Source organism: Mobula hypostoma, chromosome 13 (assembly GCF_963921235.1).
Source record: "Mobula hypostoma chromosome 13, sMobHyp1.1, whole genome shotgun sequence".
NCBI lineage: Eukaryota > Metazoa > Chordata > Chondrichthyes > Myliobatiformes > Myliobatidae > Mobula > Mobula hypostoma.
This window is the reverse complement of record NC_086109.1, coordinates 11,163,060-11,183,297: the sequence shown is the minus strand read 5'-3', so window position 1 is coordinate 11,183,297 and position 20,238 is coordinate 11,163,060. Positions and strand designations below refer to the sequence as shown.

At 41.5% G+C, this 20,238-nt stretch overlaps 1 protein-coding gene across 8 annotated transcripts in view; it reads right to left on the bottom strand.

The window, feature by feature from the left end:
- LOC134355426 (AMP deaminase 2-like) overlaps positions 1-20,238 on the bottom strand; it is a 170,112-nt gene that overhangs the window by 54,009 nt on the left and 95,865 nt on the right. For 7 of the 8 annotated variants that reach the window (XM_063065290.1, XM_063065288.1, XM_063065293.1 and 4 more), the window contains 3 exons: positions 9,564-9,694; positions 6,571-6,701; positions 4,304-4,372 (listed from right to left, as the gene is read on the bottom strand). In XM_063065290.1, the coding sequence (XP_062921360.1) occupies positions 4,304-4,372; positions 6,571-6,701; positions 9,564-9,593 (230 nt within the window). In that variant the 5' untranslated portion in view covers positions 9,594-9,694. The remainder of the gene's footprint in view (positions 1-4,303; positions 4,373-6,570; positions 6,702-9,563; positions 9,695-20,238) is intronic. The other variant, XM_063065287.1, reaches the window with a different exon arrangement.

Here is a 20,238-nt window from a genome sequence, read left to right as displayed (position 1 = left end):
GTAATTTATAATAAACAGAACAGTCAATGTAATATAGAGTACACCCAAATCAGCGGGAGTTAATCAGTTTGATGGCCTGGTGGAAGAAGCTGTCCCGGAGCCTGTTGGTCCTGGCTTTTATGCTGAAGTACTGCTCCGTGGATAACAGCAGCTGGAATAGATTGTGGTTGGGGTGACTTGGGTCCCCAATAATCCTATGGGCCCTTTTAACACACCTGTCCTTGTAAATGTCCCGAATCATGAGAAGTTAACAACTACAGATGCGCTGGGCTATCCGCACCACTCTCTGCAGAGTCCCGAGATTAACGGAGGTACAGTTCCCATACCAGGCAATGAGGCAGCCAGTCAGGATGCTCTCAATTGTGCCCCTGTAGAAAGTTCTTAGGATTTGGAGGCCCATATCAAACCTTCTCAACCATCTGAGGTGAAAGGGGCGCTGTTGTGCCTTTTTCATCACACAGCTGGTGTGTACAGACCACGTGAGGTCCTCAGTGATGTGGATGCTGAAGAACTTAAAGCTGTTTACCCTCTCAACCCCAGATCCATTGATGTCAAGAAGTTAGCCAGTCTCCATTCCTCCTGTGATCCATTACCAGCTCCTTTGTTTTTGCAACATTGAGGCAGAGGTGGTTTTCTTGACAGCACTGTGTCAGAGAGATTAATTCTTCCCTGTAGGCCAACTCGTTATTGTTTGAGATAAGGGCAATCAATGTAGTGTCATCGGCAAATTTAATTAGCGGATTGGAGCTGTGGATGGCGACAGTCATGGATATACAGGGACTAAAGGAGGGAACTCAGTACACAGCCCTGAGGGGCTCCTGTATTGAGAGTCGGAGGCGTGGAGGTGAGGGAGCCCACTCTTACCACCTGCTGGCGAGCTGACAGGAAGTCCAGGATCCAGCTGCACAAGGCAGGGCCAAGGCCGAGATCTCTGAGCTTCCTGTCGAGCCCGGACGTAACTATGGTGTTGAATGCTGAACTGTAGTCCAAGAACAGCATTCTCACATAAGCATCCTTCTTCTCCAGGTGTGTAAGGACGGTATGTAGAGCAGTGGCTATTACGCCACCTGTCAATTGGTTCTGTCAGTAGGCGAATTGTAGGTTGTCCAGTTTGGGTGGCAGCAAACTGCAGATGTAATCCTTGACGAGCCTTTCAAAGCATTTGCTTTTATTGAGGTGTGTGCGACAGGACACCAGTCGTTCAGGCATGTTACCCTGGTCTTTTTTGGTACAGGGACAATGTTGAATAATTTGAAGCAGGATAGAACTCTACACTGGGAGACGGACGATTAAAAATGTCAGTAAACACACCTGCCAGTTGTACTGTGCATATCCTGAGTACTCGCTCTGGAATGCCATCCGGTCCTGCAGCCTTGCAACTGTCCACTCGTTGGAAACATCCGAGTACCTCAATCTCAGAGATGACCAGGTTGCAGGCTATAGCGGTGGCTTTCCCCGGAGGCTCAAGGTTAGCAACATCAAACCGAGCGTAAAAGCGATTGAGCTCATTTGGGAGACAGGCCATGATGTTGGTGGCACCACAATGTTTGGCTTTGAAGTCTGCGATGGTATGCAGCCCTTGCCACAAGGGCACATGTGCTATTCATTGTGAATCCTGACTCAGTCTTCTGCCTATATTGTTGTTTCACAGCCTTGAAAGCTCTGCACAGATCATAAATGCTTTTTTTTTTGAGCTCCAGCCGATCACCAGCGATGTAAGCTCGATGTCGTGCTGCAAGTGCTGCTCGCACGGAACTACTGATCCAGGGTTTCTGGTTTGGGAAGACCCTGATCAACTTCTGGGGGACAACATCGTTGATGCACTTCCAGATGAAGCATGTGACTCTATCCGTGAACTCAGACATCCTCATCATGGAAGACATTCCAGTCGACATCATTGAAGCAGTCCTGCAGCATGGAGGCCGATTGGTCGGACCAACAGTGGACGGTTTTAACTATGGCCACCTCTTGTTTCAGCTTCTGCCTGTACATCGAAAAAAGCAGGATTGATCTGATTTTCCAAAAGCTGGGTGAAGGAGAGCTTTGTAAGCCTTGCGGAAGGGAGTGTAACAGTGGTCAAGTAACTTATCTCCACGAGTGCTCACCTGGATGTGCTGACAAAACTTTGGAGAGACTTTCGTCAGCGACACTATTAAAGTCACTGGCGACGATGAAGGCAGCCTCTGGGTGGGCAGTCTCCAGCGTGTTGATGGTCTCGTACAATTCCTTGAGAGCCAGGTCAGTATCAGCCTGCAGCGGAATGTACACCACTGTGATGATAACAGCCATGAACTCCCTAGGCAGTCAGTAAGGTCTACACAGCAACGTTAAGTATTCCAGGTCTGGGGAACAAAAGGATTTGAGAGCATGTACATTCTGGGGGTCTCACCGAGCATTGTCGACCATGAAGCATACCCCTCCTCATTTATTCTTCCCAGTGAGGTTTTTCCACCTGTCCACCCGGAACAGGGAGAACCCAGAGGGCTCGATGGCATGATCCGGTATCTCCTCCATCAGCCAGGTCTCCACAAAGCACAACATGTTGCATTCCTTTGTTTCCTGCTGACAGGAGATTCTGGCTCTCAGTTCACAAACCTTGTTATCCAGGGAGTGAATGTTAGTCAGGAGTATGCTAGGGAGCGGCAGCCAATTCGCATGCTGTCTCAGCCTCACCAGGACGCTGGCCCTTCTCCCTTGTCTCTAGTTCTCTCAATTCCTGCTATTAGTACTGATCTGGCTGTGGAAATATTGCTATGACAAAGCCATCCCAATTTTCAACAATATCCAGAAATCATCACATGCTGTGTCATATGATGTGGGCGATAATGGTCTTTGACTATGATTATTCTTGCCAATGTTTTTCTACAGAGGTGGTTTGCCATTGCCTTCTTCTGGGCAGTGTCTTTACAAGACAGGTGACCCCAGCCATTAACAATACACTTCAGAGACTGTCTGCCTGGTGTCAGTGGTCGCATACCCAGGACTTGTGATATGCGTCTGCCACTCATACTGCCATCCACCACCAGATCCTATGGCTTCACATGACCCTGACTGGGGGGGTGGGGGGGCAGAGGGCTGGGGGCTAAGTAGGTGCTACACCTTGCCCAAGTGTGACCTATAGGCTAGTAGAGGGAAGGAGAACTTTAGACCTCCTTCAGTAGAGATGTATCTCCACCCAATCCAAACACAAAATCTTTAAAACAAAACGGGTTGATGGTAGAAGCAGGCATATTAGGGCCTTTTACGATATGCATGATTACGTGAATTTGAGGGATATGGACATTGTGTAGGCATAACAAATAGTCTAGTTGGTCATTTGATTACTAATTTATTTGGTTCAGCACAACACAATGAAACGAAGAGCCTGTTCCTGTGCTGTACTGTTTCATGCTCTGTGTTCTATGAGTGCAGTAGATTAAGAACTCAGAGAGGGATTCTAGTGTTGTCCAACTCAAGTCCAACAAATAGTCCCATGGAGTTAACCAGTGGGTTTCCTTGCACTTCTCCTTTCTAGAAGTGTTAACCTCAGTTGTGCTGTTAGATAGAAGGCATTGTGCAAAGGCTAAGAATAGCATGCAAATTCAGACCAATGCACAGTAAATGGCTTTGACCCACAACTGTGCATGGTAAATTTGCCAAGATAGGTCTCTGAAACACTTTTGGTAGTTAGAAACTTTACATGGCCAGATGGAAGTTGCAGTTGTTAATGGCTCCACTACAGCTAGTTTTTTCCCTGGAGATTATGGAAGTCTCAGACACTCTAACAATCAGTAGTTACAGAATAACAGGCTTTGTCTACATCGTCCATTACTTTTACAAAGAATACAACAAATAAACAAAACTATGACTGAGATTCCTAATGGTGTATTACATCAACTAAAAGAAACAAAAAGTTTTCCTTTCCCCCACCCCCTAAAAGTTTTAATCTACTATTTAGAAAAACAAAATATCAAAGCTCAAATCAAGTTTTCAAAACCAGGCACAGCAGAATTACCTTTCATTTTAGCTGTATGAAAATACAGGAAAAAAATGACTGACAGAATTTCATTACTTTAAAGAGCAATTAATCTTAGCTTGAACTGAGATTATTAATCTGTCTTTCTGCCACTGGATACCTTGATTAAATGTGAAAAGGCAGATGAAAGGTCAAAGAACCCTCTAGAGTAGACGTTCATGTAAATCAACACCTGGGAAAGGTCAAAAAGAAACAGAAAGCAGAGATCATGCATGTCCGTTCTGTAGCTACATGACTGGTACCACACGAAGGAAGCACTCCATGTCCGCGGAGTGCAGGATGACTCACTGTAGATCTGCAGCGCTGTCAATTTTCATGAAGTCCTGTTTGGCTCTGAGTAAAATTTCTGGTTCTAGTCTGGGGATGGCAGGCAGAAGGAAGGCAAAGATGCAAGGAGAGAAAGGGGAAGTGGAAAACAGAGAAAACAAGCCAGTTAATCCACCAGTGAGCACACATATTCTAACTGCAGTTCACAAGCTGTGCCAAATCACAAGTTATTTTCACAATTTAATGCAGTTTTGAATACTCCCCCCCCTTCAAACTTCTTGACTAATATCAGAGTGCCATATACATTAAGTTATTCCATTGTGTAGATTTCAAAATATTTCTCATTTACACTTAGTTGTTTGCACTGTTCTCAGTACAAATTAAATTGACAAACAGACAGCCAGGGACTTTTTCCCAAGGTGGAAATGACACGTATGAGGGTGCATATCTTTAAGGTGATTGGGGGCAAATTCAAAGGGGATATCAGGGAGATATTTTTTTCTGTACGCAGAGAGCAGTAGTTGTTGAACACGCTGCTGGGGGTACTAATAGAGGCAGTTACATTGGGGACATTTAAGAGACTCTTAGACAGACACATGGATGAATGAAAAAATGGAGGGCTATGTTTGGAAGGGGAAAGAAGGGTTAGACTACTCTTAGAGTAGGTTATAAGGCTGGCACCACATCATGGGCCAAAGGCCCTAAACTACTCTACCTTCTATAACATTGGGAGGTCCTTCAGCATAGACAAAACTACTCACAATCTTGTTCAGATTATCAGCATTTCATCAATATTAATCTTAACTTTTGACAGCTGTTTAAAGAAACAACCAAGAAATGAAAATGAGTCATGAATAAAATATTATAAAGCACATGGGATTGTCAATTCCACTTGCCATTGATTAAGTTACTGTGAGAGCACTTGAAGCTTTACAACAGAAATGCATAGCAAGCAGAATGGTGGCAACAAAGTGCTGGACCAGGATAAACCTGAGCAGACGAGAAAAATCAGATGCTTAGAATAAAATATTACTAATTTGTGCTAAAATAGGATCTTGGGACATAGCTTACAGTTAAATACACAAGCACTGTTAAAGATGGAAAAAGTTTGAGTCTTCCTTCCCCTGCATCTTTATTTTTTTTTTAAAAAGTCTGGTCACAACCACTTCTTCATGTGGAGCAGCACGTGAATATTCGACACCATCACTTCAGTTTTTCTGAAGGCAAGAGCACCAGGTTTTATTTAAGCATTCTAACTACCTTTACCTAAAGAGAACTGGTCAAATTATCCAATCGAAATAGGCTTACTTGAAGATCGGACAAATTTCAAATTCCTGGCTGCACCAAGTTCCATTTACAATACCACTTCACAAGAAAAAGCAGCTTCTAGTGAAGTAAGAGTGTGCAGTGCCTGTATGCATGACCAGAACATTTCATCCTTGCCCCTTTACTCTTCTTATTCCTTAGCTCAAGCATGACAATTATACCTCTTTGTCAAGATAAATTTCATTTGATCACATTTGTTATGACTAATGGATAGTGTTTTATGGATCACTTGTTTGGCAGACGACAAACAGCAAGAATTAATGATGTCTAAATTACTTGTAATGCTTAACTGCAGCACACTTCAGCTTGTCCAATATAAGCAAGTATTTGCACAGCAATTATCTGTATTTTCAGCATTCATACCTGTGATGAATCTTCTATCTGATTTATCACACAAAGCTTGACAAGTGCACAAGTATCATAATCAGTCAACTCTTCGAAACAGAGAGGCCATCGTGAAATAAAATTGACCAGTAGTAATATAGGATTTTGTTAGCTTTTCTCTGCCATTTGCTAATAACAACTGTCCTTTGTCAATATTATATTTTTCATTCATAATTAACAGCAATGTTTTTTAAGAAGTTCTGTAATTCTTTAATAACTTGATGTTTTATCCAGAGGCAATGTGAACACTCAATATGAAATAATATAATCAAAAATAACAAAAAAAATCCACAACAGTGCAAGAAAACATATAATAGGCAGCCTTCAGCTAATTAACTCCAGTCTACTGATAAAATGTCCATTCAGACCAAATGCCTGGAGCAATAAAGTCTTTCAAATAGTTCCTAATCAATGCAAAATGAACTTACAGCAAAAGAAATACAAAAGTGAAATATTTCTCCACTTTAGCTTACTGAACTACTGCAGAGCCTCAAGATAACCTACTTCTCACTACAGCACTCTCCTTCATGTTTTCTTGCAGAGTGAACTAAAGTCAAATACTATGAAACCTCAACTACCTCACATCCTGGCTGATCTGACGCTCCAATCGTTGTCGCCTCTCCTCCAGTTGTTCGATGGGACTCTCCTCTGGAAATTCATAGGGAGCAGTCCTCATGTCACTTTCAGTTAAAGATCGAGTGAACAGCTCCTGATGTCATAAATAAAAAAGCAAATGGGGGTTCAAATAAACTCTCATGTCACACATTAAACATCTGGAATTACTGACATAGTTCATGTGATACAAGAGTAATTCATTAAAACGTCAATTCAAATCCAATAGAACATGACTAAGTTTTCCTGCAGATCTAGTTTTTTCAAAATTTCATCAGTGAATTTATCAATAAGAAAATATTTTGGGCATAAACACAAGAGATTCAGCAGATGCTGGACATCCAGAGTAACACAAAGTAAATGCTGGAGGAACTCTGCAGATCAGGCAGCATCAATGGAAATGAATAAACAGTTGATGTTTTGGGCTGAGACCCTTCATCAGGACTCAGACACTTTGTATGCAATACTTCTGGCATTGTGGGGTAGAGAACGGTTTTGTTAAATTGATAAATCTAAACATAAGATGCAGCAAATGAACACTGATAGAAGTTTGTAAAACTATGAGAGGCATGGATAGGGAAGACAGAATCTCACCCCCCCACCCCCACCAAAGGTAGAAATGTGAAAATTTAACGGGAATGTACAGGACAGGTTTTTTTAAAATTATGTATAGATTGTGGTAGGTGCCTGGAATGTGCTGCCACGGGTGATAGTGGAGGCAGATATGACAGTGGCGTTCAAGAGGCTTTTATAAAGGCACATGAATACAACAGTCCATCAACACTACTGCATTTTCCTTGTTTTCACTATCTATTTATTTCATAATTTATAGCAATTTTGTCTTTGCATGGTTACGTTGCACAAAACGACAAATTTCATGTCATATAATACATTGACAATAAACCTGTGTGCAGGCGGAAGGGAATTTAAGCATGGAAACATAGAAGTCCAGAGCACATTACTTCTAAACACTATGTACCTATCTAAGAGTCTCTTAAAAGACCCTATTGTATCTGCCTCTACCACCGTCACTGGCAGCGCTTTTCATGCACTCACCACTCTGTGTGAAAAGCTTACCTCTGACATCCATCTTGTACCTGTTTCTGAGCACCTTAAAACTATGCCCCGTTGTGTTAGTCATTTCAGTCCTAAGGAAAATGCCTCTCATCACAATCAATACCTCTCATCATCTTATACACCTCTAACAGGTCACTTCTCATCCTCCGTTGCTCCAAGGAGAAAAGGCCAAGTTCACTCAACCTATTCTCATAAGGCATGCTCCCCAATCCAGGCAACATCCTTGTAAATTTCCTCTGCACTCTCTCTATAGTATCCACATCCCTCCTGTAATGAGGTGACTAGAACTGAACACAGTACTCTAAGTAGGATCCAACTAAGGTCTTATATAGCTGTAACATTACTTCACGGATCTTGAACTTGATAAAGGCCAACACACCATACGCCTTCTTAACAACACTGTCAACCTGCACTGCAGCTTTGAGTGTCCTATGGACAAGGACCCCAAGATCTCACTGATCCTCTGCACCGCCAAGAGTCTTACCATTATTATACTCTGTCTTCAAATTTGATCTACCAAAATGAACCACTTCACACTTGGCTGGGTTGAATTATCTGGAATTGTTCAATATTCTAACATGCTTAGCACAGACCATGAGGCCGAAGGGCCTGTTCCTGTTCTATATGTTCTATGTCACACCTGGTTTGAGAAGGTTAGAACAAAAGGTGAAATAGATTAAATAATGATTAAGCAAACTTTTCTCCCCCCAAATATATCAGAGAACAATGGGAAGATTAATGAAGACAAGATTTTTATTTTTCATATAGGGATAAAAAAAATTCTGGCCCTCCAAGCCGTGCCGCCAGCAACCCTGATTTAACCATGGCCCAATGACAGGACGATTTACATTGACCAATTAATCCACTAACCAGTACACCTTTGTCTGTTTGAGGAAACCAGAGCACCTGGAGAAAATCCATGCATTCCATGGGGAAGATGTACAGACTCCTTACAGAGGACACCGGGATTAAACTCTGAACTCCAACATCCTGTCACGCTGACTGCTACATTACCATTCTAACCTTGTGGCTAAACAGCATTCATTAATTTTTGATCATATGGTAACATAAAACATACATATCACTCAAGGCATCCAATTTTAATTGAATTAAATTGACTTTATTACTTACATCCTTCATATATACGAGTAAAGATCTTTAAATTACATCTCCGTATAAATGTGTAATGTAGAGTAATTTTAATAAATAGTATGTACAACAGGACAGTCAATATAAAATAGAAATACAATTGTATAAGCATGAATTAATCAGTCTGATGGCCTAGTGGAAGAAGCTGTCCTGGAGCCTGTTGGTCCTGGCTTTTATGCTGTGCTACCATTTCCCGGATGGTAGTAGCTGGAACAGATTGTGGTTGGGATAGCAAAAATGTTTCCTCTTCCGACACAAATTATTCTCCAGAGTACTTCAAGAGATTATCCAGCATATGTTAACTTTGTGCAACTACACTATTTTTTTTATCAATTTTTTTTCTTGTACAATTCCTTAAAAGGTCAGAATTTGCTGAAACTAAATTGTTGGGATGGTTTTATTTTCTTCAGATTTCAACACAGTAGCACACCAAAATTGAATCCCACATTTCAATTTGTACTTCACTAAGTAGGTAGGTGTAATAACGCAGCAGGACCAGCAACAGACGAAAAAAAGAAAAAAATTAATTATGCAAATTCACTGAGAATGGAAAAAAACATTTCTGAAAGTTCAAAAGGAAATCACTCAATAATGTACCATCTACTTTAAAAATCTTGTGTTTACTATTCATGGCATACTAATTAGGTTCTGAACAATGGACCTTTAGTTCTGACATTTTTTAAGTAGGTCAGCCTCCAACCAAACTAAAGCTGCTGAATGATTAATCACTCACCTCTGCAATCTCCTTAAACTTTCCATCCATTGATGTGGGGAGATTGATAGGAAAGGATTTCAAAGAGAGTGGGGTTCCAGGTAGTGACTGAGAGCAATGAATCTGCTTCAGAGTCCCTGTCTTGTGTAAATCTGTGAAAGCACATCAAAGATATTTTGAGTTAAAGGGTCACAGCAATGAATCATCCCAAAAAGGTTTTAAAATGATATAACTAAAGTAATATAAATGAAATACAATAACAGAGATTGTCACTTATTTTCTCACCACCCAATTATCTAGGAACTACTTCCTTTACCGAAGTTAATGGAAAATTAAACGTATCATGGACATCAAAAGCACCTCCAATCATCGTTTCACAGCAGCATTATGAATTTCTGTGGGTCCCTCAAAATGAAGTAAAACTTCAAACGTTCAAAAACAAAAATGGTTCATACATTATTCTCCAATGCTACCCTAACATGATATAATAAAAATATTTTAATCAGACATCAACTGAATTACTGATAGAAGTAAACAAACAATAACATAGTGTCTCCTAATTGTTTTTAAAAAGCCTATTTTAAATAAGGTTATCTTATCTTGACCTGAACTGTTTTGTTCTCATTCTTCAAGTACACCCACTGGAATCTGAAGACTCCTAACTATAATCTTGATATCAGAGGAGGCAATCAGTAAATAAGGATGATCTCGACTTCACTGAAAGCTCAGTTGTTGTGTGTAATGAACTAAAAAGATAAAAGATTCCAGCTCAGCCATAATGAAGCAGCTGGTTTATAACTGCCACGTCTCTATGACTGCAGTGTTCAAATGGCCGAACTCAAGACAAATAAAGAAATGCCTGCTATCTTGGGAAGGTAGCTAGGGTGTATACATGAATAAAAATGAATTATACTTCTTTACCGATATGCACTTTGGAGCATTCCTTTTTGCCTCCTATAGTCCATCACCCTGCCATATAGCAAAGTATATGTAAAAAAAAATTCAAGCGTTAAGCAGGATGTCCTCACATTCACAACATCAAACTACTCTCTATTCTTTGGAAGACTAAAATAGTAACCGTATTTTTTGTTCCTAAAATGCAAAAGTTTCTGTTAAAACATTTCCAGAAATATGAAGACCTCACTGCCGTGTGTGTGTGTGTGTGATATATATAGAGAGAGATATATATAGATAGCTAGAATGCCAAATACTTTTGCACAGTACTGTAGTAATTTTATGCATTGCACTGCATTGCTACCACAAAAAAACAACAAATTTTGTGACATGTGAGTGATGATAAACCTGATTCTGATATGGGTCTCTGTTGTGGGCTGAGAGTGGAGAAGGGGGAAGGCAAGGGGAATCATGGTCGGGAAAGTGGGAAGGGAGAGGGGCGGGAGCAGGAGTACTGTACCACAGAAACATTCTGTAATGATCAATTAACCAAATATTTGGAATCAAATGACCTTGCCTGGTGTCTCAGGTGTGTCTGACCCTGTGCCAATGCCTGCCCCTGGCACTCCCTCTGTGCACCTGTCCCACACACTGACATAGCACTCTAGCCACACCACTCTGAACATCCTTTGCTCCTGCCAGATTTACAAGCTCATTCTCCGTTCCATATTAACAAATACAGTACTGTCCAGAGGCCTTAGGTACATAATGTATATAGCTAGGGTGCCCAAGTCTTTTGCATAGTGCTGCAGAGTCCAAAAACAGTGTGCTATCTGTAACCTGTGTACTGTGCTACTGATTAATGACTTACCGTACCTCCACATTAAAGATCTAATATCCTTGAATGTGCACCATCAAAATGAAGGTCAAAGTGAAATAACAAAATTACAGTAATTATTTCATTAGAGTCAACTCTGCCACAAACCATTCATTTATCAAATTGCTCTCAAATAAAGGGAATCACTTCAGAGGTCATAAAAAATTACTGTTGATTTGAGAAACAACTTGAGCATTTGAAAATGTCTGCTTACTTAAATCTGTCACTCAGTAGAAAACTTTGATGTAGTCATCACAAAAATCATAAGATATTCACTGAATATCTACATTATTCCTGTCATTGAGCAATACAAATATTACAAAATGTCAAATTTTAATTAGTAACCTTTATAGAATTACAAAATTGATTAATATTTTCATAAAATAGATTGTGATCTGTCCTCTTTTTATAGCCTTCTGGCACTTACATGTGAAGTACTAATAGATGCCAGGAACACTGTGAATGTACAGTGGAAAATGCACTTTGAATCTGGTTTTACTAAACTCTGTCTACAACTTTACATCACTAATGAGGGAAATGAGAGAGTGGAGGAGCAACGTCTCCTTCCAGTATTTTTTTTTCCTTTTCCCCTCCCTCTTCCTCTATTCCTCCCTCTGACCTCTTACCTACTTGCTTCACCTGCCTATCACCTCCTCCAGTAGCCTTCCTTCTTCCTTTTCCCCCATGGTCCACTCTCCTCTCCTATCGGATTCCTTCTCCTCAGCCCTTTACCTTTCACACCCACTAGGTTTCAGCTGTCACCTTTTAGCTTGTCCTCTTTCCTCTCCCCCCGCCAACCTTTTTATTAAGCATCTTTCCCCTTCCTTCTCAGTCCTGATGAGGGGTCTCGGCCCAAAATGTTGACTTATTTATTCATTTTCATTGATGCAGCCTGGCCTGCTGAGTTCCTCCAACATTGTGCATGTGTTGCTCTGGATTTCCAGCATCTGCAGAATCTCTTCTGTTCATCAAATAAGTCTTATGCAAACAAACATAAGTTTAACTGGGAAAAGCCTTCTAGCATTTCACCACACATGCGCCACTAGAACTAAGGGATCCCATACAAACACACAAATCCTAAACTTGTTGGTTTATCTTCAACAATCTTCCAAAAAAGGAATCCTCCAGGAGTTTAGCAGCCATGAGCAAATTTGTTGTAATTCCTCATTTGCGAGGTGGGATCTACTTACTGCATCTACATGTGCATTGGAGACACTCTAAGACAAAAAATAAAAATCAAATTATGAGCAATTTTAGAAAAACTACTTGAGTTAACTTAGAAGTTTGTAATTGTTTAAAATAGATCTGATTTTAAATATCATAGATTTTTTGAAAGGGTTATTATTTTCCACTTCACAAAAGATATTAATGAAACAATTGAAAAGTAATTTCTGACTGCTTCTTTATGTTCCTGCCATTTAAAATCTCTGACAGTCAACATGGTCAAGAGAGAGGCTTAACTGTTTTTATTTATAAGTTACTTTATAAGCAAGATTTATTCTGACAGGACGGATATAGGTGCAATAAAGAAAGTGCAGAAGAGATTCACCAGGATGTTGCCTGGAATGGAGGGCTTTGGAGGACAGTTTAGAGGGGCTGGGTTTATTCGCACTGAAATTTTGGAGGCTGAAGGGTGTCCTTATAGAGAATAATATTAGGTGGGGCAGAGATAGGATAAATAGAATCTTTTTTCTATGGTGAGGAACCTAAACTAGAGATTTGATTTTTTAAATAGCGATCTGATGAATAATTTTTCCACATAGAGTGGTGGTTATGTGGAAAGTGCTGCCAGAGGAAGAGGTACAGACAGGTACTATAACAGTGTCAGTCAGTCGGTAGGTGCCGTCCCGAATCCAAGGTTGGTGGCTATGCACCTTCATCTTCTTCGATTTTGCGACAGCACGAGTACAGCCTCTCCTCTAGTTTGTTCTCGCTGGCCGCCTTGGCTCCGCCTGCCGCTGCCCCCACCGAACTCGAGCCCGAGACCGTGTCGGCCCCCAGCCGTGGCTGCTTCTTCGAGCTCCGCCCTTCCTCAGGCAGAGGCCTTGGGCAGGTCCAGGCACACGGTGCAGCGCCCAAGTTCATCATATCTCTTCTAACTAGGTGCATAGCATAAGATTCGTAGATACATGTAAGGCTTTAATCTCTTCCACAGAAGATGGCCGTTGGCTCACAAGGAGCTCCTCCGCCCTTTGTCAGGTCTTGTTTTTTTTCAGTCCTGCTGTGTGTCCTCACACCCTCCTCACCAGACTAAGTCTGGTGGAGGAGCCGGCCCAAGTCACTGACCACTCGACTACAGCCCCCTACAGTGTACAGTGAGTTAATGGGATTAGTATAGATAGGCATCACAGTGGATGTGGACAAGTTGACTCAAAAGGCCCGGTTTTATTCCATATAACACTAGATTATGGAGTTATTATGGCATGGTAGTGTAGTGGTTGGCACGTTTTACAGTACCAGTGACTTGAGTTCATTTGCCACTGCTGTCTGTAAGGAGTTTGTACGTTCTCCCATGATCATGTGGGTTTCTTTCAGGTCCTCCGGTTTCCGACCATAGTCTAAAGACGTACCGGTTGATAGGTTAATTAGTCTCTGTAAATTGTCCTGTGATTAAGCTAGGGTTAAATCAGGGGTTGCTGGGTTCAAAGGGATGCAAGAGCCTGTTCCACACTTTATCTCAATAAATAAAAAGTACATAAATTTCCATGTGACTTTCCGTAAGTGCAAATTGCAATGTTTGTCACTGTTACTACAAAGCAACAGTGAACCTGGAGACAATTTTCAGGTTTTAAATAGCTGCTTATGCCTTTCACCACCAGCTGTGACTTTTTGTGATTCATTCAATGGACAATTGAGCAAAAAATAGGACTCCATGAAAGTCACGATAAGTGGAAGCATAAGTGATAATTTTGCAAGGTCAGTGACAGTGCATATTTTCTGTAACATGTACAGGTTCAGTTGCTGCATACCTTCCACAATAATGGTAAAAAGGAACTGAACATCATTAGTTTAGCACTGGTTCTGGTCAATTAAAATATTTAAATGCACTCAGGTTCTTGAAGATTAAATAGAAATAATCGAACTAGCATTATGAACCACTTGCTACCCGCTGAAGGGGAACCAAGTTGCCTGCACATGACTAATCTGTAAGCAAAGCTGACACACACAGCTGGTTATATAAGTGTATATATGTGCACCAAACAAAGGAGTCAGAGGCATGGGACTACACTGGCTCACAATCTTTCCAGCCTCTATTATTTAGAAATCCATTCCTAGTCAGTAGTGCCAGTAGCCTTATAATCATGCAAGAATACTGTACCATGCCTCTGAGAATTCTTACCTAGGTTAAAGTTTCTATCTATATATCTATGACTTATAAACACATTAGAAAAGACTCAGTACTCAATTTCTCTCCCCCACTCCCACATAAGTCTACACCTAGTAAGCCACTATTGAGTTTTCGGTTTATACTCATTCTCCAGATCTAGATATCACTGTCAACACTAGCATTCACTACATAGTCATATTTTATTGATCCCGGGGGGGAAATTGGTTTTCGTTACAGTTGCACCATAAATAATAAATAGTAATAGAACCATAAATAGTAATATGTAAATTATGCCAGTAAATTATGAAATAAGTCCAAGACCAGCCTATTGGCTCAGGGTGTCTGACCCTCCAGGGGAGGAGTTGTAAAGTTTGATGGCCAGAGGCAGGAATGACTCGCTATGATGCTCTGATGGAATTAGGGACGCTACCCTTCCCTAATTCCACTTATGAACTACCTTCATGTTCTGCTATGCTCCACCTGTTGAAGGAACTCCCGGAGCATTAACTGAAGAACCAGTGATACATTTCCAAGTCAGGATGATGTATGGTTTGGAAATGAACTGGAGTAGAGATCCTCCATGCCCAAACTGCCCTTATCCTGTTTGATGGCCGAGGTTGTGCTTTTGGGAGGTTCTGCTTTAGTAATCTGGGTGAGTAAATGGAGAGCATTTTGTGGAAGGTAAACTCTGCAACCATCCTAAACTTTCTCTCTCTCCATCAGTGTGCACCAGTAGTGGAAGGAAGGAGTACTTAGGGTGGTTGAAAGCACACTAATTAAGCAAGCTGCTTTGTTATAGATCAGGGTTCCCAACTTTTTTAACACCATGGACCCTTACCATTAGCCGAGGGATCTATGGACCATCCCCTATTCTAGATGGTGCTGACTTAATGAGAGTTGTTGGTGCTGCACTAACAAGAAAAAAAAATCAATGGTGAAACCAGAGGACTTTTGCACAGCACTATAGTAATTTTATGTAATCCACTGTACTGCTGCCACCAAAAATTAACTAATTTAATGACATATCTGAGTGATGACACACCTGATTCTGATATTGGTCCCTACTGTGTACTAAGAGTGGGAAGTGTGTAGGGAGAGGGGAAACATGGTTGGGACAAGGGGAAGTGAGAGGGCACGGAGCGGGAACACCAGAGAGACACTCTGTAATGATCAATAAACCAATTGTTTGGAATCAAATGACCTTGCCTGGTGTCTCAGGACTGAGTGTGTCTAAATGTGCTTCAGCTCCCTTCAGGCACTCCCTTTCTGCCATCTGGCCCACACCCCCACTCATGGAACTCTATCCTCACCATTGCACAGCATGTGAATCTTAAGTGCAAGCGATCAGACTTTTTTTCTTGGAGGTGGTCATTGACTGGCACTTTTGTGGTGGAAATGTTACTTGTTCCTATCAGCCCTTATCACATTGTTGTTTCGATGTTGTTTCATTCAAACATGGACTGCTTCATTTGCTGAAGTTGTGCTTCAAACTGAGTATTTTGCAAGCAACGTCAAATATCCCTTCCCTTGATTGTCTTACAGAAGGAAGATCACTGACAAAGCAGCTGAGAACCCTTCCCTGAGAAGGGGTCAGCAAGATCTACCTCAAAGGTCTTTGTGTGAGGTACAAATAGATTTTCATCAGTGAAGCATAAGATTGACTCAAGTTCAAGTTTGCCAAGTTCTCCTTCCTGTCCTACATAAAATAGATAAATAACTGTAAACGGTTGTTGACTTTGCTGAAATACCATCATGAATCATCATGCCATCATACCATCCAGGATGCAATAAAATCAGAGGCTTGGGACAGGGAATCTCAATGAAAGAATACCCACAAGCAAAGGGACAAAGTGACCTCCATTCTGACTACAAATACAAAAGGATCATATCATAAAATAATAAAATTTATCTCAGTATATTCAATTGCTTTCATAGTTCATATTTTTTGTATTTGCACATTTCATTATGAGATAACAGGCAATAAATCCATGCCACTCATCACAATCCATCAATCCCATTCCTCACTGATTGCCCTGTCACTTTTCTCTTGCACATGCCCCGTGACACTCCAACACCTCACAATCTCCCTGAACTTGAGACTATTGACATTTTCCATTTAACTTAACCAGCAGCAAATTTTTGGAATGTGGGGGAAAACTAGAGTAACAAGGGAAAATCCACCTAGTCATAGGAAAAATGTGCAGGCTCCACAAAGGCAGCACTTAATGAAGGATTGTACTATATTCACTGGAACTTTGTGACAGCTGCAGTACAGAATTCAATGCTACCATAACAAACTGGCTTACAACGATTAGTTTTCGCTACTACAGCAAACAGCTGTCAAACGTAATTACAAGAGCACTGAAAAAGTAAAAGCAGAATCCAAGTTAAATTACCCTGCAATGATGGAGGAGTGGAAAAGCATTTTAAGTGAATATAGTGTGCAGGTATACTGCTTTGGATACTGTTTGGGGGGGGGGGGGTTGACCTACTAGAGGAAAGCCACAGTGGTCAAGGCTCTGTGGCCTTTAAGGGAAGGGAGGTGAAGAGGCAAGCTGCAATAATAGGGGATTCACTGGTTAGGAAAATAGAAAGAGGTTCTGTGAATGAGAACGAGATTCATGGATGCTTTGTTGCCTCCTGGGTGCCAGGGTCAGGGACATCTCAGGTCCACAGCATTCTTAAGTAGGAGCGTGAGCAGCCAGAGGTCATGTTGCACGTCAGTACCAATGATGGTTAGGATGAGTGACGAGGTCTTGCAAAGTGAATTCAGGGAGTTATGTGCTAAATTAAAGGACAGCACTTCCATGGTTCTGATCTCAGGATTGCTGCCCATATCACGTGCTAGTGAGGCCAGAAATAGGAAGATTATACAGTTTAACACATGGCTGAAGAATTGGTAGAGGAGGGAGGGCTTCAGATTTTTGGATCATCCCTCTCTTCCAGGGAAGTTGGGACCTATACAGAAGGGACAGTTGGCACCTGAACCAGAGGGGGACTATATCCGAAAAGGAAGGTTTGCTAGTGCTGCACAGGTGAGAGGTTTAAACTAGAGCTGCAGAGAGAAATGGGAACCAGAACGTCAGAACAGATAGCAAAGTGGTTGTGGAAAAAGATGTTATTAAGCATACATACAAATTCAGGAATCAAAACGTCAAGCATGGAATGGATGATGTTCTGAGCTGCAAATATTCCAATGCAAGGAGTATTGTAGAGGCAGATCAGCATGTGGTATTATGACATTGTAGCCATTAGTGAGACTTGGTTGCAGGAGGGGCAGGACTGACTTGCTCAATGTTCCGGGGTTCCATTGTTTTAAATGCAATAGAGCAGCAGGATTAAAAGGGGAGGGTGGCATTACTAGTCAGGGAAAATATCACAGCAGTGCTCAGTCAGGACAGACTGGAGAGCTTGTCTAGTGAGGATTTATGGGTAGAACTGAGGAAAAAGAAAGGTATGACCATGTTAATGGGATTACATTAGAGACAGTTCACAGGATTTAGAGGAGCAAATTTGTAGAAAGATCGCAGACAGTTGCAAGAAACACAAATTTGTGTTAGTAGGTGATTTTAACTTTCCACATATGGACTGGGATTTCCATACTGTAAAAGGGCTGGATGGGAAAGAGGTTGTCAAATATGTTCAGGAAAGCTTCGTATTAGGGAATGAGACAGAAGTTTATTGAGGGAACACTTGGCATCCGGTAATCATAATGCCATTAGTTTCAAGGAAATTATGGAAAAAGTCGAGATCCTTGCTTAGAGATTCTAATTGAAGATAGGACAATCTTGAAGGTATCTGAAAGGATCTGGCAAGTATGGATTGGGACATGTTGTTTTCTGGCAAAGGTGTACTTATTAAGTGGGAGGCCTTCAAAAGTGAAATTCTGAGAGCACAGACCTTGTCGAAATAAAAGGCAAGGAAAACAGACTTAAGGAACCTTCAAGCAACACCCATAAAAGTTGCTGGTGAACGCAGCAGGCCAGGCAGCATCTCTAGGAAGAGGTACAGTCGACGTTTCGGGCCTCTTCCTGGAGATGCTGCCTGGCCTGCTGTGTTCACCAGCAACTTTTATGTGTGTTGCTTGAAATTCCAGCATCTGCAGATTTCCTCGTGTTTAAGGAACCTTGCTTTTCAAGAGGTATTGAGGACCTGGATAAGAAAAAGAAGGAGGTGCACAGCAAGTACAAGCAGACAGGAACAAATAAGGAACTTGAAGAGTATAAGAAATGCAAGGGAACACTTAAGAAGGAGGCTAGTGCAGAAATTGCAGGGGCCCTAGCAGAGATAGTTAAAACATCCTTAGCCATGGAAGAGGTGCCGGAGGATTGGAACATAGCCATTGTTTAATAAAGGTTCTAATAATAAGACAGGAAATTATACTCTGATGAGCTTAACTTCAGTAGAAGGAAAGTTATTGGGAGTTATTCTAAGGGACCAGATAAATGAAAATTTGGGGCATATCTGTGATAGTCAACATAGCTTTGTGTATGGTAAATGGTGTCGAACCAATCCTATTAAGTTTTTCAAGAAAGTTATCAGGAAAGCTGATGAAGGAAAAGCAGTGGATATTGCCTACATGGACTTTAGCAAAACTTTTAGCAAGATCCCACATGTGAGGTTGTTAAGAGTGTTCTGTTGCTTAGCATTAAAGATGAGGTAGTGAATTTGATTAAATATTGGCTTCACAGAAGATGCCAGAGACATTGTAAATGGTTGCCTCTCTGACTGGAGGCCTGTGACTAATGGTGTGCCACAGGGATCGATGCTGGGTCCGTTGTTACTTATCACCTATATCAACAATCTAGATGATAATGTGGTAAACTGCATCAGCAATTTTGCAACAACAGGAATTCTGCAGATGCTGGAAATTCAAGCAACACACATCAAAGTTGCTGGTGAACGCAGCAGGCCGGGCAGCATCTCTAGGAAGAGGTACAGTCGACGTTTCAGGCCGAGACCCTTCGTCAGGACTAACTGAAAGAAGAGCTAGTAAGAGATTTGAAAGTGGGAGGGGGAGGGGGAGATCCAAAATGATAGGAGAAGACAGGAGGGGGAGGGATGGAGCAAAGAGCTGGACAGGTATTACCCTTTGCCAATCACCTGTCCAGCTCTTGGCTCCATCACTCCCCCTCCTGTCTTCTCCTATCATTTTGGATCTCCCCCTCCCCCTTTCAAATCTCTTACTAGCTCTTCCTTCAGTTAGTCCTGACGAAGGGTCTCTGCCTGAAACGTCGACTGTACCTCTTCCTAGAGATGCTGCCCGGCCTGCTGCGTTCACCAGCAACTTTGATGTGTGTTGCAGCAATTTTGCAGATGACACCAAAATTGGGAATATAGTGGACAGCAACAAAGACTATCAAAGCTTGGAGTGAATCTGGACCAGCTGGAAAAATGGGATGAGTAATGGCTGATGAAATTCAATGCAGACAATTGTGAGGTGTTGCAATTTGAGAGGACCACTCTGGGTAGATCTTACAATGTGAACAGTAAGGCACTAAGAAGTGTAGTAGAACAGAGAGATCTGGGAATACAAATCCATAATTCCTTGAAAGTGGCATCATAGGTAGATAGGATCGTAAAGAAAGCTTTTGGCA